Consider the following 25,116-nt stretch of genomic DNA (forward strand, 5'->3'; position numbering starts at 1 on the left):
GTGTACCTGAAATATTAAATTGTGATTGATTTATTTTTTTTAATACATCTGTTTAACTCACATTTGCAAAGTTATTTAGGTTGCAAATTAAATTGATCGATGGCTGTAGGCTGTTTTCTATCATGGTTGAGAGATGGTTTTTGCCGGAGCTTGGTCTGTACAATAAATTTCATAGGTTGAAAAATATTCAGATATCAAAAGGTGATTATTCACTTGTTTACTGCTATTTAGATTATTTATGCAAAACACTAATAACAATAAATCATACAGCCTGTATCTTAAGAGGCCTCATAACATCCAGATGTTTTGTGAATCACTTGGATTTTTTTTTTCCTTTAAGATAATTTATCCAATATTTTTATTTCTAAATTATTTCTTATTCTGTTTATTAAGCCTCTATCAAACCTATTTCACTTTTAAATTTGAAGCGTTTTTCAGGAAGGAAAAAAAAGGAAACTTGCCGTATTTCCGGCCTTGGCATCAGGCCATTTGCATCCGATGCATAAATGAAAACCTCACTTATTATGAATGGGACACATATAAAATGTGGACCGTCGATTTCATAATGCTATTTGGCATTTTGTTGACATTTTGCATATCAAAATGTCTGGCTTATCACGGAACGAGTCTCATTTGCATACAGGTAAAAAATATGTAAAAAGCGCGAAATAACAAAGGCCTTGTGCATCTCATGCAAACTACACGCGAATAAGCACAATTTTGAAATGGAATAGAAAATGTAATGTGAGCATCAAATAATAATTTTGGCAAATCAACCGGAATTTGTTTTTATTTATTATTTTAAATGAGAGGATGTGCGACATCTTTTTGAAAAATAGTTACACAATATGAAGCAAAAACATATGACGCTTCGGATAGTTTTACTAATGAGCTGATTTCAGATTTAAAATAATTTACTTTCTTTTTTGGCGACGAACAATCCTCACTGTGCGAGATCTCGCATAGAAAATACATTTCCCGTCGATAATATTATTTCCGACATGTTTATGTTGTGAAAACTATCCGAGATAAACGAACCGTTTAAACAGTTACTCTGTAACTTTAAAAGAAAATAGGACTTATGTCCGACCTTAAAGAAAATTGTCATAAATACTCCCTCATGACTACACACGCGTAATTCTATCAATTACGATTATGGATCAACGTCAGCTTCTTTGTGTGTGTGTGTGTGTGTGTGTGTGTGTGTGTGTGTGTGTGTGTGTGTGTGTGTGTGTGTGTGTGTGTGTGTGTCGAACAAGGAGTTTAAGCAGAGGGCGGTGTCATCACACACACCGCGCAGCAACAGCCACGATGGACGTCTGCAGGGTGAACGCTCGACTCTGTGATATTTCTTTTAAAAATTATAATTATTCCTAATATTTTGAGACAAACTATTTGGATAGTGGCCACCTGATGAGCAACCAACCAAGATGTCTAAATCACATTTTCTCACGGCGATATTTGCAATAACGACCTGAAAAGGGGAGGGGGCGGGGGGGAGCAGCCTTTTTTTGTGTGTCTGTTCCAGGAGGCTCTCGCTCTAAAGACCCTCTCCCTCCTTTTAATTGATTTCTCATAATTAACTCAGTGTGTTCATCGATCTCTCCGCGACCGCCCAACAGCACCGCGGGATCGGCTATACCTCATTATTTCCACGTTAACCCGAATAATCCCCGAATAAATAGCGGCCACATTCAATAACAATTAGACTCAGGTGGCACTAAATAACCGCAGCAGCCCTGCAGCCTCTGCCTGCTGCAGAGCACCGTCACATGGTGCGACTAAAAACAGGAGGATTTTCATTTGTCAGTATGTGTCCCGGATTAAATGACAACGTACAGATAAAATAATATATCTGAAATAATATAGGTGTGATTTGTTCATTAACCCAATACGTATTTCATCATCCAAATTACACACACACACACACGCACACACACACACACACACACACACACACACACACACACACAGACACACACACACACACACAGACACACACACACAAACACACACATCACCTCGCCCAATTAAAATGCCTGCAGTGCACATTAGTAGGACTGTGGCCAGTCGGTGAAATGTCAAGCTGCAGCAGCTCCGGCAGAGGATGAGGAGGAATTCTGGGAAAAGCCGGCGTGCAGCCAAGTTCAAGTAGCCTCTTCCTCTTCCTCCCCTTCGCCTTCATCATCTCTCCCTCGTCTATAGGCAGCAGCACCTACATTTTGTCACAACACCGAAAAGACTTGACAGAAGGTGGAATGGATAATGGGGGAGAAGTATTGCATCCATACGAGCTTTTGCCAACTTAAGACACATATTTCATGCAGCCAGTGATTTTTTTTTATTATTATTGTTTTAGTCTCCTGTACTTAAAATAGCATCAACAATTTTTAACCTATAAGGTTTAATTAGGAGTGCAGCGTAAGCGGAAGAAAACAGACGAACATCAAAGAAAAAAAACAAAACACAGGAAGGAGGAAAGATTAGGTCGAAAAGAAAGAACAGACGGGACTGAACAAAAACTTGACAAAAATAGAACAAAGCCCGGCAGAGAGGAGCCGGACAGGACGGAGGAGAGTGCAATTGAAGACAAGATAATAGCCTGGAGTAGAATAGAGGAGAGGAGAGGAGAGGAGGGAGGGAAGGAGGGAGAGGGTGGGGGGCAAGGAGGACAGAAAACAGAAAGAGGGCGATCAAGGCGGGCGGGGAGAGAGGGGAAGGCCGGGAGGGAGGCGGGTGGGTGATGGGAGTTGGACACGGGGGGTTAAAAGAATGGAAGGCGTCTGACGCTGGGTGAATGAAACACCGCCGGGCCCCCGTGTCCTCGGCACGTGCAACCAGGGCCTCAAGAATAAAAGCCGAGACTCCGGCCCATCTGGCTTTTTTGAGGCAGGGTAAAGAAAAGGCGGGGGGTGGTGGGGGGGCAGAGATGGCGGCAGAAAGCAGGTGAGGAAGTGAAAGGAAAAAGAGAGAGAGAGAGAGAGGGAGAGAGAGGCGTCCGCTCAATGGAGGGAGCGTGACATTAACACAGCCGCCCGTTTAGGACGCTTGATCCCCTCTGGCTGCAGAAAACAGAGGCACTCATCATTGTAATGTGGGTGGGGGCGGGGTGGGGGTGTGTGTGTGCGTGCGGGGGTGCGGGGGGGGCTTTTGAGTAAACGCCCGCTCTAAATGGGTAGGGGTCGTGGTCAGAGAGAGCAGGTGAGAGAGGGAGGGAGGTGGAGAGGTGGTGGGGGGGGGGGGGGGAGAGAGAATGGCCGGCTGCAGGAGAGACAGAGAGAGAGAAAAGAAAATCGAGATTAGTGAATTGCACCGTGTGTGTTGTGAGACAGAGCAGGTATGCATTCAGAGGCAGTGTCAATAAAGCACACTCACCTTTAATTTATCTGTCCTTCAGAAGATTTTCTTCCCCCCCCCCTCACTATACCTTCACTCAGTCTCACCCTCACCTCTCCTCCGCTCGGCATCTTAGCTGTTTCCATGACAACAGAGTTTAGTCCGCAACCGGAAAGGAGGTGCATACGCGCACACGTGTGTGTGTGTGTGTTTGTGTGTGTGTGTGTGTGTGTGTGTGTGTCTGAGAGAGAGGAACAGCAACAGCAGCAGCAGCAGCCGCAGCAGGTGATAAGGCTGCGGCTCGCTGCAAACAACGCCTCAGCATCTGGGAGAGTGATTTTCCTGACTGCTGGAAGTTGGCTGAGCAAGAGCGAAGACAAGCGAGCAGGTGTGTTCACGTCAAGGCAGACATGGGCATGGAGTGATGGGGGTGGCGTTTGTGAGCGTGTGTGCGTGTGTGCGTGTGTGCGCCCCCCCGACCCCTCAAGAACCACCAAAACACAGCTGCATTCTTACAAAACAAAGAAACTTCACCTAACTGTGCCCCCCCACCACCCATTTTTTTCATTGAAAAGAATGAAAATGAATGAATGAATGATTGAAAAAAAAAAATTCCAGAGAGCTTGCAGAGGAACACTGAAATAATCAGCACTCTGCGAGGCGGGTCATTCAATCAACCAATCAGACTGCAATTTACTTTGACAGCTTCGGCAGATATGACATCGTGGCCAGCGACGCACATGATTTAAAAAATACAGGCATTTGCATTTGCTTGCGAAGGGCTTCCTACCTCTAAATACAGCTAAACTTTACACACTGGGCCTTTTCCTGTTGAAATCTATAGTAAAAATGAATTCAACTGAAATGTGAAACTTTTTAGTGGAACTAAAATAAAAGAAACTGGCACAACTGACTCAGACTGATTGATAAATGCTGATAAATCGGGCCATTAATGCAGAAGGGAGAGGGGAACCAATCTGTGACGAAATACTCCAAATAAGATAGTATAGTATAGTAGTAGTAGTAGTAGTTGGTGGTCACAGTAACTCATCATCTAAACCGACAACACAATAATGAAAGACTATATGGCAAACTGAATGTAAATGAAAATCGAAAAAGGTGAACTGAGGTGCAATTCATTTTCTTTCCTTATTATAAATGTTCTGGGTTATCCGTGATTATTTGAGTTTATGGATGGTACAGGTTAGGCAGAAATAAGCCTTGGGCTTCAGCCTACTCCTTTTTTGGTTACATACTGTGATCTTTGTTAAACATTTCCTTTTTTATTTCTCCTTTGTTGTAACCAAAAATAAAGTCATCCATCCATCCATTCATTCATCCATTCATTCAAACACAGAACGATAAAAGACCTGCAAGTTTCAGTGCCACCTCATGAGCTAAGATGCTGCTGTCTTCGAATTCCTAATCGGCTTGTAAGCCAAATTTTATCGAACCTTTTTCACACTATTCATTGTTCAAAGAGAACATAGATTTTAATTCTGCACCTTCCTAAATGTTCTGAAAAATGTTAGTTGTATTCCCCAAAGTGTTGTTTTTAAAAAGCGTACGCACATCCTGTCACGTCTCCAGACTTCAAGACTTCCCCCAGACTTTGATCCTTCCCTATCACAACCTTGAGACACACCTTGAATTTTGTAAATATTCACGGGTTAATTTTAAAAAAAAATAATATTTTAATAAGAATATTACAAATTAAAATTGTGATTGGCCTCAAAAATCAATCAATCAATCAAGCAAACAAACAAATCAGATTCAACCCTTTCACACACACACACACACACACACACACACACACACACACACACACACACACACACACACACACACACACACACACACAAAGACAAGGAGTGGAAAGAGTTAAAACAATTTCTCTTCCGTCTCCAGTTTCAAGTCGGAAGGAACTACCAGGCACACACAGAACACGAAAATGATGAACGGAATGACAAAACGACAGCGACGTAACTTTTCAGTGTGGCATAACGTGTTTAAAACATCCTAGCAGTAGTTTTAAAAGAAAAAAAACAAAAACATTTGAGGACATCTACAGTGGGATTATAATCGGGGTTGGCCAATGGAGGAGGTGGAGACATCCATGAACGTGGAAGGCGTTCAGAAGGTATTTCGGCGTTATGTTGAGAGGTGCTTGAAACCCTGCTGGAAACTAGCGGTGTAATATCCCTCCGATGGTCCTTCCGAGCCTCAGGATGTGCGTTTATAGCTGTTTGGAGACCGCGCCCTTATATTTACAACTAATATCGCCTCTTCCTATAAAATACAGACCATTAAAAGCGTAATAATCATAATGTTTACGTCATTCCCCGGCGCAGGACCTCGGAATGACAAGAGGCTCCGTGGCGGAAATGAGCCGTTTTAATCGCCGGCGCGCGCGCGCGCACGCACACACGCACACACACACACACACACACAGACTCGCAAAAGTCCGACTTGTAAAAAGCTGTTGGTTTTTATGTCGCTCATTGATCCTCATCTTCCCCCCACGAAGGGCTTTTGCAGTGGCGGTTGTGGCAGGACGTCTTCGGGCACCACCGTGTGGACAAGCCGCGGTACTACGACAAAGAGGACTAGAAATCAACCGCTGCCTGAAGTTTGGCTTCGTCGCAGCCTGCATCCTCACTGTGCTCCAGTAAGCACCTTACTTACTACCCACCTGCACTTGGTCAGTTTTACAGGTTATTTCTGAAACAACTCCCAAAAATGTTGGACCCAAACCGTGAACTTGGAACTTGGAAAGGGACTTCAGTTAAAATGCTTAATTCTAAGATACTTAGAATTTTTAATTTGAAAAAAAACAACAACAACAACAAAACAAATCCAGTGATTTTGACTTCTGCTACGTTAGTCATAATGTAATAAGAATGAATTAATTCATGGGTGTGTTTCTTTTCCTCTTCTCCAGTTTAGTCATGTATGGATGGGTCTTAACATGGACGTCTTCCTCATGTGGTGAGTATTTAGGTGGGAGTACTCTTATTGTAAAATAAATTATTGTTACTATGATCTTAAAATGTTCTCTGTCTATCTGTCCTGTAGAAGACATCTCGGGGTTTCCTGAAACATGTCCCATCTGGAAGTTCATATATTACAAATTGTGGGAATATTGGAGTGATTCAATTGGGCCAAATGGAATTGCACTACTTGCAATATTTAGTGAGTAAAAATTTGTACTCATATACACAATTAAAAAAAAAAAAAAAAAAGGGATTTTCATTTCTATTTTAACTGACACGGAGCAAAGACAAAGCGCAAGGAGTCAAATGTGGTCAGTCACACCACTGTCATTGTTGGCTGCATGGGGAGTGTGTGATAACCCCGCAGTGGTGATGCTGGATGCTGGTGTGTGCGTGTGTGTGTGTGTTGGTGGGGTCGGGGTGGGAGGTGGGGGTGGAGGTGGGGGGGGGGGGGGAATGCTGGGAGATTGGCTTTGCACGGACGCCTCGTGACTTAAAGATCCTATTTGGTCCACTGGCTTAAAATCTAAGAGAAAAAAGGAGAGAAGAGGAAATCTTGGTGCTGCTTGTGACCAGATAAGTCGAGCTGAATGTGAATTTGTATTCTGCGCCACGGAAGATTTTCACTTGTCTAAACACTCAAAAGTGCCCTGTTACATTCGAAGGGATGGAGGTGTAAAAAAAAAAACCCGATGCGCATTCAACCGAATGGACAGTTTCATTTGGACACGCCCGTAATTTCCCTATGTAACAAAAGTGAAGAGTTACAAATGTGAGGACTGGTGATCGTGTCATACCGGGGGAGCTTTTTATATCACTGACCATCATAAATCCACAAATGTGGTGTGGAGACTCGACACATTTCACAGCAAGAGATTTTCAGTTTTTCTTCCATTTGAACAATTGATTTTTTCGCAGTTTGAGTTTTGTTTTTACAAGGAAAACAAGAGAAACTCCTGCTTTTTCTTCCGTTTTTCTCACACACACACACATACAGAAATGCACTCTCCACACGTGACAGGATTTGAAGACGTACTGATGTGGATGAAACCTCGCCGGCTTCTCTGTCCCTGCATCCTGCAGCTGCTCTGCTCACAGTCGGCGTTCTCGCCAAGACCAACGTGACAAGGGACGGAATCTTAACATGGCTGAGGAGTCGACAGCCGCACACCGTCGCTGGTAACGTGCACCACGTTTGATTAACGCAACACAACAGTGAACACGGTCTGGCTGGGAAGATATTTTTTGCCATGATGTGGATTTGTTTTAAAGTTGTTGTTTTTTTTGTTTTTTTTTGAAGTAATGGTGCATTGTCAACACCCCTTGAATCATTTTTCCGTGATGTGTTTGAGACTTGGTACACTTGTTCTGCTAATTGTTCTTTTATTTTGAAAAAAAAAGTGTTTTTCTGTTAAAATATAGGTTTCAAAATGCTGAAAAAATGTCACCATAATTTCTCAGACATAAAAATCAATATATATGCATATATTTTATTTATTTATGGAAAATGGTGTTAATATAGTGTTGATACCTGAAGTGTATATAAGAAGTCATGTGAAAATCTCATGACTAAAATTAGTAACTCATTCTCATAAAGAGAAGCGACGCTAACAATTAAAATAATTAAACTAGAGATGCACAATAGTGAGACTAACATCAAAAGAACAGAATGAGCCTTAGGATAAAAATGCTACACTGAGAAATATTTAGCATTTATAATTTTCCACGCAACATTTTTTTTTTTAATCTGTGTATTTTGTTAAAATGGACACAGCAAATGTATTTATTTTTTTTACAGCACTTTTTCATGTGTAACAAAAAAATGATATTTTCGAATATGGTCTATTTTTTTTCTGCCTGTGAATGAACAATACAACTTGGTTACTGTGTGACAAGGTGCGTGTGTGTGTGTGTGTGTGTGTGTGTGTCCCAAAAGCACAATTAAAAGGAGAGAAATGCAAATTAATATGCTTTCAATTTCAGAGCGTTTATACAAATTCCGAGGCGAGTGTGGGACAAGTGTTCCCTATCACTCGTCCTCGTCGCGGTTCTGTTAGGCAGAGGCAACTGAGACTTTTAGTCTCACGTTATTATCACGATGCGCAGACAGACAGAAGAGAGTGGAGGTGGTGGCGGGTGGGGGTGGAGGGAAGGGGGACGGGGGGAGGGGGGGTTTGGAGAATGAGACGGTCACCGTACACAACGCCATTTATTATTAACACACGCAATATAGGTGGACTGGACGCCCGTGTCGACTCCAGACACACACACACACACACACACACACACACACACACACACACACACACTCTCACACACATGCAGAGCGAGAGCCCTCCAGGACCCTCCCCCTGACCCTGTGACCTAGGCGCCATGGCAACCCCCTGACCCATCCTGCTGTTGCTGTGGTAACAACCTTGGAGCATGTCTGACCATTGCCCCCCCCGCAAAACCTTCCACCACACCCACCACATACACATACGCTGAGTTAGCCCCCCCCCCAACACACACACACACACACACACCGGGCTGAGGCAAACCGATCGATATTCTATCACACAGAACAGTGGAGCGAGAGAGAGGAGGCCACGGGCCAGCCAGATTACTGGGAGGGGGGAGGGATGGAGGGAAGGAGAGCGAGTGGGAGGGGAGGGGGGGCGGTCTGTGGTTGACAAAAAGAGAGCCTGTCTGCGTGTGTGCGTGTGCGTGCGTGTTGGAGTCAGAGGAAACGAAAAAGGGTTTCAAGGAAGGTAGCAGATGGGGGGTTTGGCCAAAAAGGTGTTTTTAGTGTGCTGCAGTAATCGGCTAGGAGACTGGAGGAAGGAGCGAGTGTGTGTGTGTGTGTGTGTGTGTGTGTGTGTGTGTGTGTGTGTGTTTCTGTGGGATTTGCGAGGGGAGGGAGCTCCAGTGTAAGTGGGTAGAAGATTGAGAGGAGGTGTGTGTGTGTGTGTGTGTGTGTGTGTGTGTGTGTGTCCAACAGCGCGTTACAAAGGATGTGTGTGCGTATATACATCATTATAAATCCGGTAGAGCCGCACTGCTATGAGGCATCTCTTCTATTTCTTATTCTAACAGATGTTTGTATGTTTGTTAGTGGATTTTAGGCTATGTGTGTGTGTGTGTGTGTTTTATTGTGTGCCACCCCCCCCCCTAGAGGCATGATAAATGTTGACCCGTCCGCACGCGTGAAACCGAGCACACTGTGCATCACGTGCGCAGACACACAAACAGACGCGCTCGCCTCGTTCAGATGATTTACTTTGATTATCTTGCACGCACACACACACACACACGCACACACGCACACACACACAGGTCACATAGATACATTGAAGACAGCAAAAAAAAAAAAAAAAGCGTTTCAAAAACATGCATATACTTACATATGTACACTGTATCATAGCCATCATGAGCCATTTCCAAAATAAAAGGTGAAGTATGAAACATTTTGTTACAGCAGGTTCTTTGGTAAGGCGCAAACAACTGAACAAAACAGCCATTCTTTATTTAAAAAAATATTCTATTTATTATCACATGAAGTAGTCCTCTTTCTTTCAGGCCTTTGGGGTCATGCAGCATTTTTTTTTTTTTTGCACAGTGTGACGGATCTGACAAAAGGAGGGGTGGATGGAGAGGAGGAGGAAACGGCGACAGGGAGGGAAGGGCAAGAAGTGACTGATTGCCCGATAGTTAATAGTAAGTCTCTCTTTCCACCCAGCCTGTGGAGAGGAAGACAGGAGAAAAGATGGAAAGGAGGAAGAAAAAAAGGTTTTTTTTTTTCATTTGAGGTTTATTTCATTAGAGGGACAGAAATCTCATAACTAATAAAAAAAAACCCCGTTGCTCCTTTTCAAACATCAATTTAATCTATTTGAGAGCGGCTCATGATGTTTCTTTATTGGGACAGGCTGGCGGGTTAACCTAAAGCCTGAGGTTTCTCTCTAAATGAAACAGGATGTACGGTACATGTTTACTGTGCGTCTGCGCTTGGTGCGCGCGCGGCTCCTACCTCCGGGGCTCCGGCGAAGGATGAGTTTTCGGACCTCGTCGTAAATAAAGATGATGAAACTATACGGGAGTGCGCAGAGCCACCAGGCGGGCCTGGGAATGAAATAACACAATGAGTCGAAACAACTTTTTGTACTGAAAGCAAAAAAAAAAAAAAAAAAAAAAAAAATGTTAGAAATCAAAGTTGATGTTAGTTACTTGAGGGGGTACATGCGCAGCGCCACGTCCATGCCCGGGCAGTAGGACAGGAAAGCAGCCAGAGCCGTTTCCTCAAGCAGGCCGAAGATCAAAACTATGTTCCTGCAAGAGAAGGTTGAATGAAGGTGCACAGCAATGAGAGACAACGTGATCAAATGAAGGGGAGGGTGAACTCAAGATAATCTGTTTTCAATAAATCGACGTCCTACAAACGGTCGGGTTGCAGCAGTTATTCAAAGCAGCTTTCCGTCAGTGCCGCAGCTTCAACGCGTTGGTTTTTGTTTGTTTGCGAGTCAGGGCTGCGCGATAGTGGCTTTGAGCAGGGTGCCCTCTAGTGGCAGCTCTGCGATACTGCACGAGTCCGAAAAATTGCGAGCGCTCGTAAACAGACAAAATAAGTTCGGGTGCTTGTACACAGAACTGTTGCCACGCTGGATTGCGCATCGACACATGGTGATACTTTTATTGAATAACATGGTTTACAACGTAGCTAAAGCAAATATATCTCATGGTATATCTCACGACTCATCACACACATCTCAGCCCACCGATGGTGATCCCTTCATTTTAATTGCAAAGCTTCTATATGAGAAATTTGGCAAGTGTTCCTATTGGTTTAAAATGCACGTCAGCCACTTGAACTTAATTGATTTAATTACGAAGTTAAGACAACTGTAAGCAGTTGCATTACTGGGGGAAAAAAAGTGTAAATAAATTACAGTTACTTGTGGAATTATTATTTTTTAGTTTTTTTGAACAAACTACTTTAAAAAAAATGTGATTGATTTTGCTCATTTAAAAGGTAGTAAGTTAAGATGCCCTGATTTTGTATCTCAGAATGATGTCACAGTACAAATAGGTGCTGAGGTTTGACCTGGTTATGATTGTTTTGAGCATTGACTACCGCTGGAAGCTTAACACTGTCAGGTCTAAACCTGTGAGAACATCTATTCACAATTTTGAAATATAATTAAAATGTAATCAAATATAATCAGTTACATTACTTTGATAAAGTCACTAAAATAGTTACACTAATATTACATTTTCAATCGGGTAACTTGTAATTGCAATCACATTTGCAGCATAATCCTCCCAACACTTTAACGCCATGAGGTCTCTGCGTTCCTGCCCCCGGCAGTGGAGCTCGGACTCACTCACTTCATGCCCTGCTGGAACAAAGAGTTGCGTCTGGTTTTGCAGACGATGAGATCGGCCCACTGCACCACCACGATACTGACGAAGAATGCGGTGTGGCAGGTGAACTCCACAATCTTACGCTGCTCGTAGGTCTGCGGCGGGAGACAGGAGGAACACGCAGGGTCACAACACACAGGAGAAGCAGCAGAGGAAGCAGGTCAAGGCGGCCCCTCGGCTCGCACCCATTGCTGCCCGAAGCTGTCCTCCACGTCGTTGGCGGAGCGGTCGTTCCATTTGACACGGATTCCGATGAGGAAAGTTGGCAGGAAACCATTTTCGGCCATGATGACAAAATAAGTGAAGAAGCCACTAACAGCTTGGATCATACCTGCGAAGAAAGTTCAGTGTTTTACCTCTCGAGTCCCAGACTGGCTTGTACGAAAGAGGATTTGGGCCACAGGAAGAGAAAAAAATATTACAGGAAGGAGATTTTTAAGTTTTCATTTTGAGTTTTAAGTTGAAATTTTGCGAATAAAGTCAAAATTTAGGGTAAATTAAGAATTTCCTAAAAGCTGCTTTGTTTTGGATATTTTATAAAAATAAACACCATGCAGTTGAAGGGGTTTTTAACATGCTAGGTTAGTACAGGATAAAGGAAGACAGGAAAAAAGGTGTTATCATCTAACTTCATTTTCAAAATAAAGTTTCTTCTTTTGATTGAGAGCAAGCACCACCACACGTGTTCAGCACGGCACAGCGTTGTTTGCCTTTTTTACTGTTCAACATGTGCAAGGCACCTCTGTCAAGTGAACTATCTAGGTGTTGCACCTACCAATCTGTCCATAGGCCATGCTGATGAGCCTCTCATTGACCAGTTTATCATTGACTGGGTCCCTGGGTGTACGCTTCATAATGTCGCTCTCTGCTGTTTCATAGGCAAGAGAAATGGCCGGCACCTGACGAGACAGAGGCAGTGTTGCTACTGTGAGCTCTAATTTCCTTTTTTTTCATCTGGAAAGCCTGCGATATGGTGTAAATGATATTAGAAAAAAAGAAATCCAACAAAACATAATGAGTAAAACAATGTAAAGTTAAAGCAATTTCATATAATGTAACTCAAGGGAAGGGAAAAGGGAGGTTAAGGTAAGTAGGATTTCTTTGATCCGGTAGTGGAGAATGTGGCACTTGGCTGAGACAAAAACCAATGTGCAACCATACAAACAGGGAGGAAATAAAACCAGAGAATGAAAGGAGGGATGTAAAATGGGAGAAAATTTAAGGCAAATGAATTGATTTTAAATGGGAAGAAATGGACTCTGTCTCTTCACTGGAGTTTGAGGTCCAATCATATGGGAGAAGGTTCCTTGGCCCAGCAGCAGGAAAGTGAAGAGAGGAGCTCAAGTTAAACAGAAAAAAAAAAAATATTTAGAGTTTCACAACAGGTAGTGAGAGACAAGAGCAGTGTGCAGTGACAAAACAACAGCGAGGGTGTTTCTTTGTGCCACTTGCCATGTCGGTGCCCAGATCGATGCAGAGGATGGTGACGGTGCCCAGCGGCAGCGGGATGTTGATCAAAATGAAGAACAGGAAGGGGCTGATCTCCGGAATGTTGCTGGTCAGTGTGTACGCGATGGACTTCTTCAGGTTGTCAAAGATGAGACGACCTGCAGGGACGAAGGCGGTGGACTGATTATAAAGAGCAGGTGAAAGTAGAAGTATCAGGTAGGGAGGTAGTTAACCGATATCTGTGAACAGGAGCCAAAGGCCTTTGAAGATTGTCACACTCGTCTCTTATTAAGTTCCAAAAGTTAGTGTGAGTGTAGTCAAGACCGCACTAACCGAGACAAAGACATTGTAAAGACTATAGAGCATGGAGATCGAGACCGGACCAAGACTTTATACAGTATATCAAAAAAACAAACAAACAAAAAAAAAGACCAGTATCTTTGTTAAATTCAAGTTTGCTTCTAAATCGAACAGAAAAATCTCTTTTCAGCAAGGCATCTTTTCATACTTTTCTTTTCATTTTGCTGCTTTGCCAACTATTTTGAACCATTTTCCAAAAAACAAATTATTTGCCTCATTAAATAATAAAAAAATATCAATAAACTAGCAATAAGTGTAAAACAGCAGCAGCTGGATTATTTTCTGTTATTATCAGTCATTGTAGTGTTGGCTGAGTCTCGACTGGTCTTGATGAAAAATCCAGATTCCGTCCAGTCCGACACGAGAACGAGACCTCTAAAAAGTGGTGTTGGGCCCAAGACCAATCTCCAGTACAGCAACGCAACCAAAAGTACAAACAGAAATGTCCGTCTCTCAAAAGGATCTACAAAGTGGAGTGTTTAACATTAATAATTCATCTCCACACTGTTGCTCCTGTCGCCTCACCGCTCTTTCATCCATTTCTCTCCCTCTCTCTCTCTCTCTCTCTCTCTCTCTCTGCTCCTTCTCTCCTTACCTTCTTCCACTCCGGTGACAATGGAGGCAAAGTTGTCGTCCAGCAGGATCATGTCCGCAGCTTGTTTGGACACGTCTGAGCCCGAGATTCCCATGGCAACTCCGATGTCAGCCTTCTTTAAGGCGGGAGAGTCGTTCACGCCGTCACCCGTCACCGCCACGATGGCGCCCTGGTGGAACATGACAAGTTCTTTTTTCAAAGACGTGTTCAGGATGCACAACCTGTGTGTGCGCACGTACGCCACCGTAGGCGTACCTGTCTCTGGCAGCCTTCAACGATGATGAGTTTCTGCTGCGGGGACGTCCTGGCGAACACAATCTCGGTGTGGTTCCTTAAAATGTCGTCCAGCTCATCCTGACTTAGTTCGCTCAATTTTGAACCGTGTATCACACAGGCCTCGGCAGCCCTACAAACAAAACATAAACGATAAATTTCGACCATATGAAAATGTTATAAAGGAGTTCCAAACTAAGCTACAGTAAAAACTACCATATATTAAGTCTATTATTTTCCTCTTCCCTATGTGAGGCCTTTGTGCTTGCTTTAATGTGAGTTAGTTTTCCTACCCGGAGACGACCAGGCTGACGGGGATGTTGAGTCGAGCGGCGATATCTTCCACCGTCTCCTTCCCCTCAGAGATAATACCCACTTTCTGGGCGATGGCCTTGGCTGTGATTGGGTGGTCACCAGTCACCATGATCACCTGGATGAAGAAAACACGTGGAATATAACAAGAGCAAAAATTGATCAGGTGCTTAGATGCTAAAAACAGACATGCATTGCCTTTACAGGTAATAGGCAATACAGGGAAGAAATATGAGAGAAAGAAGAAAGCGTGAACATTAGTAATGCACCTGCTGGAAATGAGAGAAGAGGAAAAATATGGATAAAAAAAGAACACAATTTATTTCATTCCTAAGATATTTGGAACTGCACATGACACTTCAAACGCCACCTGACAGCGAGTGTCAAGGTCGTCCTTCTAAGCCTCAACCCTCAGGGGAATTAAATGGCAGCTTTGAACGGCACCCACCTTGATGCCAGCGGAGCGACATTTGCCCACAGCGTCGGGCACGGCCGCACGGGGAGGGTCGATCATGGACATGAGACCCACGAAGCAGAGGTTGTCCGTCTGAAAGTTGACGTCATCTGTGTCAAAGGCGAAACCTTTGGGATATTTGTCCTCTGGCAGGAACAGGTGGCAGAAACCTGGAGCGACGAGGGAGAAGCGGGTTTCCCGAAAGAACATCAAGGCGCAACACATTGCAAATTTGCAGCTTCCGTTGGGCTTACCCAGAACTCTCTCTCCCAGACCGCCCAGTTCCAGGTAGGCATTTTGAAAGGCCTCATTCATCTCGTCACCTATGGGGTGCTCCCTGCCCTGCACCATGATGGTGGAGCAGCGGTCCAGGATCCTCTCTGGGGCTCCCTTCATCACCAGCAGGTAGCGGTTCTCGTTCTCGTCTTCGCTCTCGTGAATTGAGAGCTGGTGGGGGAAATATCTCAGCGTGAGGAACATTTTTGGTGGATCGCTGTTCGTCGGTGAGGAAGACAAACCTGGTATTTGTTGGTGGAGTTGAACGGGATCTCGGCCACCTTCTTGCTCTTGTCCCTCATGGCCTTGACGGAGCCGCAGGACAGCTCGATGCACTTGAGCAGGGCCGACTCTGAGGCGTCGCCGGCCACCTCGCGTTTGAGGATGGGCAGAGATTCCTGGCCGGCCTTGAACACGGCACGGTTGCAGAGAGCAGCGATGCGCGCCAAAGACACCCATGTGGTGGAGCTCTTGTCAAATGAGGTGCCTAGAAAGTGAACAGGTTCGAATTCAGATTAGATTAGATTACATTCAACTGTGTCTGTCATTGCACCTGTCAAGCAAATGAAATGAAGAGCCTAGAGCCCTCCTCCCCAACGCAAGCATCAATCAAACAATTAGCCAATGAAATGAACCAATGAAAGCGACAAAAACAGAAAAAAACAAAAAATAAATAAACAAAAGATCATCACACCGGACTGGTCTTCGGTGGTGTCGGCCTCGTGGATGGTGTTGTCAAACCACAAATGAGCCACGGTCATCCTGTTCTGGGTCAGGGTGCCCGTCTTGTCGGAGCAGATGGTGGAGGTGGAGCCCAGCGTTTCCACGGCCTCCAGGTTTTTCACCAGGCAGTTTTTGCGAGCCATTCGCTTGGCAGTCAGGGTGAGGCACACCTGAGAGGGACAGGAGGGAGTGAAAACAGTGTTGGCACACACACACACACTCACACACACACACACACACACACACACACGACCTTTATCTGCAGGCTGACTTACAGTGACCGTGGCCAGCAGTCCTTCCGGCACATTGGCGACGATGACGCCGATGAGGAAGATGGAAGCCTCCAGCCAGCCGTATCCCAGGAAGATTGACAGGCCGAAGAAGGTCACGCCCAGGAAGACGGCCACGCCCGTGATGATGTGGATGAAGTGCTCGATCTCCTTGGCGATGGGCGTCTGAGGAAGTGGAAGATGTTCACAACATTCAAAGACTCACACATAAAAAAACAAAACAGGAATTACTTTGTAGGGGATGGAGAAGCTGATCACTTTTAATCAATATTTAACAGCGACCATTGTGTTTCCATACAGCATGAACACAAGACCATAAGGTCTAACGGCGGCGGTACCTTGCCAGCCTTCAGGCTTGAGGTGAGGGTGGCGATGCGGCCCATCACTGTGCGATCGCCGGTGCACACCACGATGCCTTGCGCTGTTCCTGAAGAGAGAGTGCAGGAGGAGCATCGGTCACCTGCGCTCAAAGAGCTTTCTCGTAAACTACGTGACTGGTGCAACGTAATGCGCATGTACCCACATGGCAGCGTCATACGCAACTGGATACTCTGCCATCATGAGAAGCCAATTAATATTTTTTGTTCCTTGTTCCTTGGGCCTAGTTCAAGGCTGAGCCAACTGAGGACTAGTGCTGTCCACTCTTACCACCAAACCTTTACCCAAGTTCACTCTAATTAGCAGCCTCACTGATTCAGGAACATCAACAGGGCAATGCAAGAATATCCAGACTTAAAGGTTCAGAGTGTAGAATTTGGCCTGATTTCTGATTTCTATAATGGTAAAAGCTTAACATACTGCCAATAAATACATTTTAAAAAAGTGTATACTCACAGTACAATAAAAGTAATTTCATTTCCCGACCCTTAGAACAGTTCTCGTATTTACTGTGTAAGATTGTAAGTGAGATGTAGAGCAAGAGCCTTGCTCCTAGTTAGTTGCCATCTTGCGCCGCCATTTCTTAATGGGCCTCTGTAAAGATTTTACAAACTGGACCTTTAAAGATGGAAAGTGAACCAAAGGACAATGTTGTCTCACCCTCAACGCAGTTGGTGGAGAAGAAGGCGATGTTGCGGGTTTCGTGGGGGTTGTCATGGGTGCAGTCAGGTGACCTCGTCTGGGGCTCCGATTCACCGGTCAGGGAAGAGTTGTCCACCTGCGCGGGGCAAAGGGAAACGTGAAGTCTTGGTGCGTGGGTTTGTCAGCTAATATGAGATGAACTCGAGAGACAAGGTGAAGAAAATGCATATCTTCATTGAAAAAAAAATCACAGCTGGTAGACAGTGCACTGACTTTAGTCTAAAACTGCCTTCTCTGAATGAGCCTCGGGGCACGAAATATCACTCAAAATATCACTTGGTTGTACATATTGCTGTTAAAGAAACAAGCCAGTTCATCTCCTCAGGTCATTTATTTAAGACAAGAGTTCAATTTCTCTCTCAACATAACAACATTACAGCAAGCGTCTGTGCGTTAAGGTCACCTTACAGCCCTGAGCGGAGATGATACGGAGGTCGGCAGGGATGCTGTCTCCGGCCTTCACCTCCACCAGGTCTCCTACTGCCACCTCCTCAGCATTGATCTGCATCTTCTCTCCTTCACGGATCACCAGGGCTTGCTGGCAACGAAAGAGTACGTGAGTAATTAGAAAGAGACCTCCAATTACAAAACCCCCCCGAGAATATTCAGTAAATAAAGCAAGATTACAGAAATGTATGTATGTTTGTTTGTTTTTAATGGTGAATAATTAAAAGGACCAGCTAAGCTGAGTGAATTACATTGAGTCACTGACCCAACAAAAATGTTGGTTAGGTTTGGGAGACGGTCTCGACTCGGCCAGTGGGCAACGGGAGAATAGACGGCCACGACAAAATACTTGAGAACATGTATGAAGACTGTGAGTGGATTGTGACCTAAAGCAACTTCAGTTTTTAAGCTATTCAAAGTACAACGCTGTCTCGTGTAGATAAACTCTTCGCCACCACTGCTAACTCCATGTTCGGCTTGTGTGTCGTGTACTTACCTGCGAAACTTAAGAAACTGCGATTTTGCTCCTCATAGCGGTTTTAACGCACGGTAGCGTCGTAACATCGGTCCAATGAAGCTGTTGCTGTTTTGTGTTTTGTGTTGACTTCATTTGTGCGGATATTCTTGTCTAATATTAAACGACTTTGTGACTCAAGTGATCGTTTTAAACGCCTACATTTTCTCTGCTAGGACGGTGTTTTGATACAAGTCAACAATATTCAACAAAATAATTTAAAACCCGACCCGAAAGTTTCATGTGAATTTTTTTTTTTAAGGTAAAAACGTGATAGTTTTACGTTATAACGTGACACTGAGCCCTTTTTTTGTCTAGGGTGGCAGCAATTCCGTAGCATTGCCCTAATTTATTGTCTGTTAACATTCATGGAAGCAATCACTCAGGGTTGGTGGAGGTGCTAAAATCTATCCCATTATTATTCTTATTATTTTTAGGATTACAGGGTACACTTTGGGCAGGTGGCTAGTTTATCACATGACCATCCCTACTACTGTTGTTATTATTAGTAATATTCTAAAACCTTGAGGTTTATATATATGAAACAGACCCAATGCTCAGTCAGAAAAAGACATGAAGAAAACTCAGGGTCCGGCACCTGTGGGACCATTTTCTTAAAGGACTCCATTATCCTTGAGCTCTTGGCTTCTTGGTAGTAGGAGAAGCAGCTGCTGATGAGGACAACCAGTGACAACGCGATGCCCAGATACAACTGCAGGGAGAAGAAACAACATGAAATTTGTTTTAGTTAAAAAGAAAAAAAAAAAAGAATCTGCATCGATTGGCTTTAACAAAATTAAACATGCTTCAGTAGGAGTAAACTAAACAAGGCTGGATACAGATGTAAAGTTTCAATTCCTCAAAGTCTGGCAGGCAATTCCATATTCTTCTGTTTGTTCTCACTTCTTGATGACAGAACTTCCAAGAGTGATGCTTGACAAACATCATCTGTCCTGTTATATCTGAGCAAACTCTAAAATGCCACCAGTCTGTGAATTCACATTTTATTATCCCGGCCCTGTTCTTCCTTCTCGGCCACTTGTGCCGACCAAGACGCTCTCGTCACCCTGCCTTCCACCCTGCCTTCCCCCCCCCCCCTGCGGTTGAAATCGAGCCATTTGTCCGCTCGTGCTGTTTGTGCCATCTCCGTTTAGCCTCGGTGCCCCAGCTCTGTGCTGCGCTCTGACCCGGCATCAAACACTGCTGACCCACGAACGCCCTGGGGGGGGGGGGGGGCTCCCAGTAGCAGGCCCCAAATGTGGATGTTAACAGGATGGCGTCTGTGGAACTGGTGACGAGTCCCGTCGGCTGACGCACGCTTTGTGGCTACCGCTCACGCCCCCGAGGAGTGCTGACTCAGCAGTGTGAGCCATGAGTTGACAGAGTTAGTTCACTTTGTGTTTCACGTGAGCTCACATTGTCCTTTGTCGGCTGTTCCTCTGTGACAGCCTGGATGGTGTAGGCTACGAAGCAGAGGATGGCACCGACCCACAGGAGGAGGGAGAAGCCTCCCAACAGCTGTTGGCAGAACTTGACCCACTCCGGGGTCGATGGGGGCGGAGTGAGGGCGTTGGGGCCGTCCCGGGCCAGGAACTCCGCTGCCTTGGCATTGGTCAGACCCTGCGGGGGTGCGGGGGTGCGGGGGTGGGGGGGTGGGGGGGGGGAGAGAGCAACAAGGAGAATCGAGGTACGATAGGAAGGTAAATGGCAAAACGGTCACATCCATCCATCTATCCATTTTCAATACCCGTTTCTTTCTGAACTCAAGGTTGAGGGGTCGCATCCATCCAAGTTTAAAAACCTCACCTGGGAAACGTCAGTGCAGTATTCCAGACAAATCTCCTCCACAGACTTTTTGTGATCCGTCTCAAAAACAAAAAGAAAAAACACACAAAACTCAATGGTTCTATCTATCACAAGAAAGCCACTCATTTTGTGGCAAGTACTGAATTAAGCTTAAAAAGGGAATTCTAGGCAAAACAGCCGTTTTGGAGAATCTATAACAACAACACAACCCTTCATGTCATTCTGATAATAAAGGTTAAACAATATGCAGGATCTATTGCTGTTATGAAAAATGTGCTTTTTGAAATGTGATGGTATGTGCGATTTTAAAGACGTTGCACAGACTTTTTTTTTCTTTTAAGCAAATATGACAAAATACAGAACACAAGGAAACCACAGGGGGGAAAAAAAGAAAGAAGTGCACTGACAATAGAGATCTCCTTCTTGTAGTCCTCCAGATTTTTCCTGTCTTTCCTCTTGGCTGGCATTGTTCCACCTGTATCCTGCGCAGAAGAAAAAAACCCCGCCCACCGCCAGGATTAGCAACCAGGGTGGTCAAGGTCGAAGGTTAATTGGCCTTATAAACAGGGAACTCTTCAGTATGGCTATCCTGATTTCTCATGAAGACTCGAGCAGCCAGTAAATACTCTGAACTTGGGACTTACCAGTCTACTTCAAAGAGTATTCATATTTATTCACCGCCAGAGGATATTCCTTTTCGAATTAACTTGATACCCAATTCTTTTTATTTTGTATCTAGTGGCAAAAAGGTGAAATTTCATAAACCAACTGCATCAAGAACCCTCAGCAATGAACCTGTCCTCACAACTGCAGTCACAGGGTACATTATTTATATTGACAGGAAATGAAGGATAATCTATCAAACTGATTTATTTAGTGCGTTTGTCTGAGGTAGTGGTCAACTTTCTTCCTTTAACTTGCTCACTGCTTTTCTTTGACAGATCAGACCAAAAACTCAAAGGCCCCCAGTGCCTTTAGACTTTTTTTGAAAAAATGACTTTAAAGTGAGAATTTTGTGTTTGCAAAGCTGAAAATTCCATTCCGTACCTTTCTGAAGAACGACTTAAACTTCTAATCTACAACATGGATTCTTCTTCCGCTGTTGCCATGGTGGTGTATCCATGGCAGACGTCGCTCCCAACGCAGCCAGCAAGGCAAGGCAAGGCAAGGCAACTTTATTTATATAGCGCATTTCATACACAAGGCAACTCAATGTGCTTTACATGACTAAAAACTTCAACATTTTAAAAGCATTTAATAAACAAAGTATTAAACTGAGTAAACTGAGTATTTAAAGACAAAGTGCAGATAAGACAGCTTAAAATGCATAAATAGAGCAGTAATAAAGGAGAATAGCAATAAAAAGATGATAATAAAATCTAATAAGATGAATAAAAGCACTCAATCATAAGCATAAGAAAAATAAGAGTCTTAAACCTGGATTTGAAAACAGTCCTACTGGGTTTATATCCCATTAGCATTTAATTAATGTATTCTGGGCCTAAACCATTGGTTGGGACCTCAGGAAGGCCACCATCTCACAGCGACGTAAAAGCCTCCTTTGCCACTGTTGACTCCAGCTAAATCCGTAGGTTGCTAATCTCAAGTACACCCATGACCTTCTGACACACACAAGCCTGTAGGTGCTGCAATGGAGAATTAATATCCCCTATTCCCCCTAGGACACGCCTCAAGGTTCTACTGGAGGAAATGAAGAAGGGGCAGGGGGGGTGCTGAGTTTGGAGACAGTAGTAGTAGGGCAATAAGCTGCTAACACGTCCTTGTGGAAGGAGGCTAAATCCAAAGACTATATATGTGAAACTCAAGATGCAGAAGCTCCCCAGTGACACAGGTGCACGATGTGGGCGTGACTTGCAGCGAGATGTCGGCTGGGCCAGCGGCTGTGATGACCGCACAAAAGCGACAACAGAAAGGTGTCAAACAGTTAAGAAAAAAGAAAGAAAGAAACCAGGCTCCGGTTCTGGCTGGGTCTCATTTAGTGGAAGTGTGAGAGTAATTCATCTTGTTTATACGGTGGACAGCAGTTGCCCTGTGTAGTGTTAAATTGAAGTGGGAGTTGATTTTAAAACTCAGCGGGTGCAGCAGGGCCCTGTCCAGCTTCTTCTTCTTTTTTTTTTTTTTAATAGGTCCTGCCCCAGTATTTCAGTGTGATATTAATGCACTCAGCTGAACTGGGCTGGGTGCCCCCCCGCCCCCAGTAAACACACAGCACTTTAGGACCATTCCTGTGAACCATGTGCCAGAGCCAACCCCATCCCGCTGTTGCTGGGTTAATAAGCTTGGAGCGTGTCTGTGACCGTTCACCCCGACTCTCCAAAACACATACTGCTGTCTTTGTGAGGATGTTGCAGCGACTTCTATAGATTTGTACAGCCTCGTATAACTACTCACCTTCACAAAGTTTGTTTGGACTGTTCAAAATGTCCTTATTAAAAATAAAGGAAGGCCATCCGGGGTTGATTCACGTGAGAGCAGGAAGACGAGCGCACACACGCACTCACTCACACACACACACACACACACACACACACACACACACACACGCATGCATGTGCGCCCCTCTTGTCCCCCCCGAGAAGAGTCGAGGCAAAGCGATCGATATTCTATCACACAGAACAGTGAAGCAAAAGAAAGGGGGGCCATGTGCCAGAGCACTGGGAATGGTGCGCGCGTGAGTGTAAGTGGTCGACATGCAGGGGAGGTGTGTTTGGTCCTGTGTGCATCAACAGGGGTCAAGTACAGCTGTGCCATTATCGTGCATCTCCCCATCTTTTGCTTGGAAAAAGAAAACAGGATTCATAGTGAGCGTGTGTGTGTGTGTGTGTGTGTGTGTGTGTGTGTGTGTGTGTGTGTGTTTACACGTGTATCCCAGCATCATTTAATACTGGACACTGGATACAAATCTCAGTAAGTTAATTAAAAAAACAAGAATTGAACAAATGTCAATGCTTCAAAGATTACTGCTGAAAACAAACGTCTGCTGCGTCCTGGCTGATAGAATATATTAATTATGTCTACATCATAAGGGAAGATTTACTTATAAGGAAGTGATTTTTTGGTAATACCATGTTTCCGCAAATCTGTTCAGACTTGAGTTTATTCTGACCTGGCAACACAACAGTACGTACTGAAAAAAAAAAAAAAAAACAAAACATGTGAGTTCAAGCATGACATCAGAATAATTTTATTGTAAAAAAGTGTTCATAACGAACAAACTACTGTGTAGTAATGCGTATAATTAAAATTTATAGTTTAAATATTTGTACTGTGTTATGATTCATATTGGAGGTGAAATAAATCCACATTTCTGATCATACTGAAAGTATTGTAAAGTAATGTTTCACTTCACTCACCTCAGAATGCTTCTGGAGTTTTAATTTAATTTTTTTTAAACTAAAGTGAATGTAACAGTATTTTTTGTTTTTATTTTACAACTTCTTCTTTCAGATGTTCCGTTGAAGAGTTGCCCTCAAGAAGTCAGTTTGGGTCTGACTGTTTTTCTGCGACTCTGTTGGTCATCTGCAATTTTATGCTAATGTATTTAAAGAGTGCAATTGGTACAGATGCCTTCTGAGCACAGAGCGCCTACAGAAGCATGATTAAGATCTTAAAATATTCCTAGAATTCCTAGATTTACTATTACGTTTTCTCAGCGGAAAAAATGAAAACTGCTAGAAATGCTGGGACCTTTGATGCAGCAAATTTAAAATAAGTAAGAAGTGTATTTAAGTGTATTCATAAAAAAAAACACACACACACACAAACTCAACACCAAGCTGAAAAAAGAGAGATCCTTCTCGTTTTATTTCATTTTTTGCTGTTTCACAAGTTACAACGCCTTATTCCACTGTCTCACAGACTTTTTTTTTGAAATAATGAAATTGGAGAGAAATCTCTTTTTCCGAGGACACAGAAAGATTGTAAATTTTTCTGACAGAGTGAGGTTAGGTTGGGCTGGGGCAGGGAGTCGGGATGGTGGGAGTTCAGTGGACAGAAGTTTACGAGGACGGAGAGTTTTTTTTTTTCCACGGCTTTCACAAACAGACAAGACAATCAGCGACAGTTAAACTGATGAGGGGGAGGAGGAGGAGGAGGAGGAGGAAGAGGGTGATGGCAGACGACTGAAGAACGGAAGGGAGGAAGAGGGAGAGCAGAGAGGAAGAAGGAAGAGGGGAGGCAGTGTGCTTTTGTTTTGTCTGAATGAAAACAGGCAACCCTCAGACCCGCTCCGTGAAACAGAAAGAGTAAAAATTTTCCCAATTTCTTTTTTTTTTTTTAATAAAGAAACAAACCACTCGGTTGTCTATTAGAAAACGACAGCAGAAAAAAAAGTGAGGGAGAGAAAAGAGGGACGGGAGGGGGAGACGCCGGAGGAGGAACCTCTTCATCAACCAACACCCCTGATGAAGGTGTGAGTGTTGCCGAGGTCGTGAGGTGGGAATCATTCTTTATTGCGGGGGGGGGGGCGCGGCAGTGGTAGACTGGCAGTGAGTCAATAGAGAAAGAGAAGAAGAGGAGGAGAAAGCTGCTCAGAATGAGTGGTAGGAAATGGCAGTGGATCTGGCTAGCTGGCAGAGGGAGCCGCTGCTCGCTCCAAGTTCGGTTCCGAAGATAAATAAGTCACAGCGCCCTCCTGACTTTACAGCTGGCAGCATAAGCATCAACAGTTTTAGAGTCTTTACATGTCAATGTCGTCTTAGTTTTTAAGGCAAAGCTAATGCTCCTGAAATGCCTCATTCGGGTGAAGTCAGAGCAGAATAAAACGATACAATTTGAAGCGTGCTGTT

The 25,116-nt window shown here is 44.1% G+C and overlaps 1 protein-coding gene and 1 long non-coding RNA gene across 3 annotated transcripts; one reads left to right on the plus strand and one right to left on the minus strand.

The window, feature by feature from the left end:
* The first annotated feature begins 5,790 nt into the window (after positions 1-5,790).
* On the plus strand, positions 5,791-8,456 carry LOC142877425 (uncharacterized). The gene is made up of 4 exons (XR_012923845.1): positions 5,791-6,004; positions 6,278-6,324; positions 6,412-6,528; positions 7,413-8,456. It is a non-coding gene; the product is annotated as an uncharacterized LOC142877425 (long non-coding RNA).
* A 1,425-nt stretch (positions 8,457-9,881) lies between these two features.
* Positions 9,882-21,237, minus strand: LOC142877423 (sodium/potassium-transporting ATPase subunit alpha-3-like). 2 transcript variants are annotated; one of them, XM_076012054.1, is made up of 23 exons: positions 20,953-21,235; positions 20,716-20,790; positions 20,309-20,368; positions 19,919-20,122; positions 19,101-19,214; positions 17,945-18,079; positions 17,500-17,617; positions 16,800-16,888; positions 16,447-16,626; positions 16,143-16,341; positions 15,691-15,935; positions 15,427-15,619; positions 15,167-15,342; positions 14,700-14,836; positions 14,389-14,539; positions 14,134-14,302; positions 13,182-13,336; positions 12,505-12,628; positions 11,915-12,060; positions 11,694-11,824; positions 10,536-10,637; positions 10,339-10,430; positions 9,882-10,048 (listed from the first exon to the last, which is right to left on the minus strand). In XM_076012054.1, exons 2-23 carry the CDS (start codon positions 20,773-20,775, stop codon positions 10,020-10,022), a joined length of 3,009 nt encoding a protein of 1,002 aa, XP_075868169.1. In that variant the 5' UTR covers positions 20,776-20,790; positions 20,953-21,235; the 3' UTR covers positions 9,882-10,019. The 2 variants fall into 2 exon arrangements, 1 of the variants encoding a protein (XP_075868169.1); XR_012923844.1 differs by lacking the exons at positions 9,882-10,048; positions 10,339-10,430; positions 11,915-12,060 and having other exon boundaries at positions 20,953-21,237.
* Between the last annotated feature and the right edge of the window lie 3,879 nt (positions 21,238-25,116).

This window comes from Nelusetta ayraudi, unplaced genomic scaffold (assembly GCF_046127955.1).
Source record: "Nelusetta ayraudi isolate G7.1 ecotype Tasmania unplaced genomic scaffold, CSIRO-AGI_Nayr_v1 ptg000135l, whole genome shotgun sequence".
Lineage (NCBI taxonomy): Eukaryota > Metazoa > Chordata > Actinopteri > Tetraodontiformes > Monacanthidae > Nelusetta > Nelusetta ayraudi.

Bases quoted from the DNA above. Each gene is read 5' to 3' on its own strand.
- LOC142877423 (XM_076012054.1), bottom strand. From the start codon at position 20,775: ATGCCAGCCAAGAGGAAAGACAGGAAAAATCTGGAGGACTACAAGAAG. The intron at 17,618-17,944 runs GTGACCTTAACG...TGCCCCGCGCAG, and splicing joins TCTCCGCTCAGGGCTGTAAG to GTGGACAACTCTTCCCTGAC. The intron at 16,342-16,446 runs GTAAGTCAGCCT...TGTCCCTCTCAG, and splicing joins GACTGCTGGCCACGGTCACT to GTGTGCCTCACCCTGACTGC.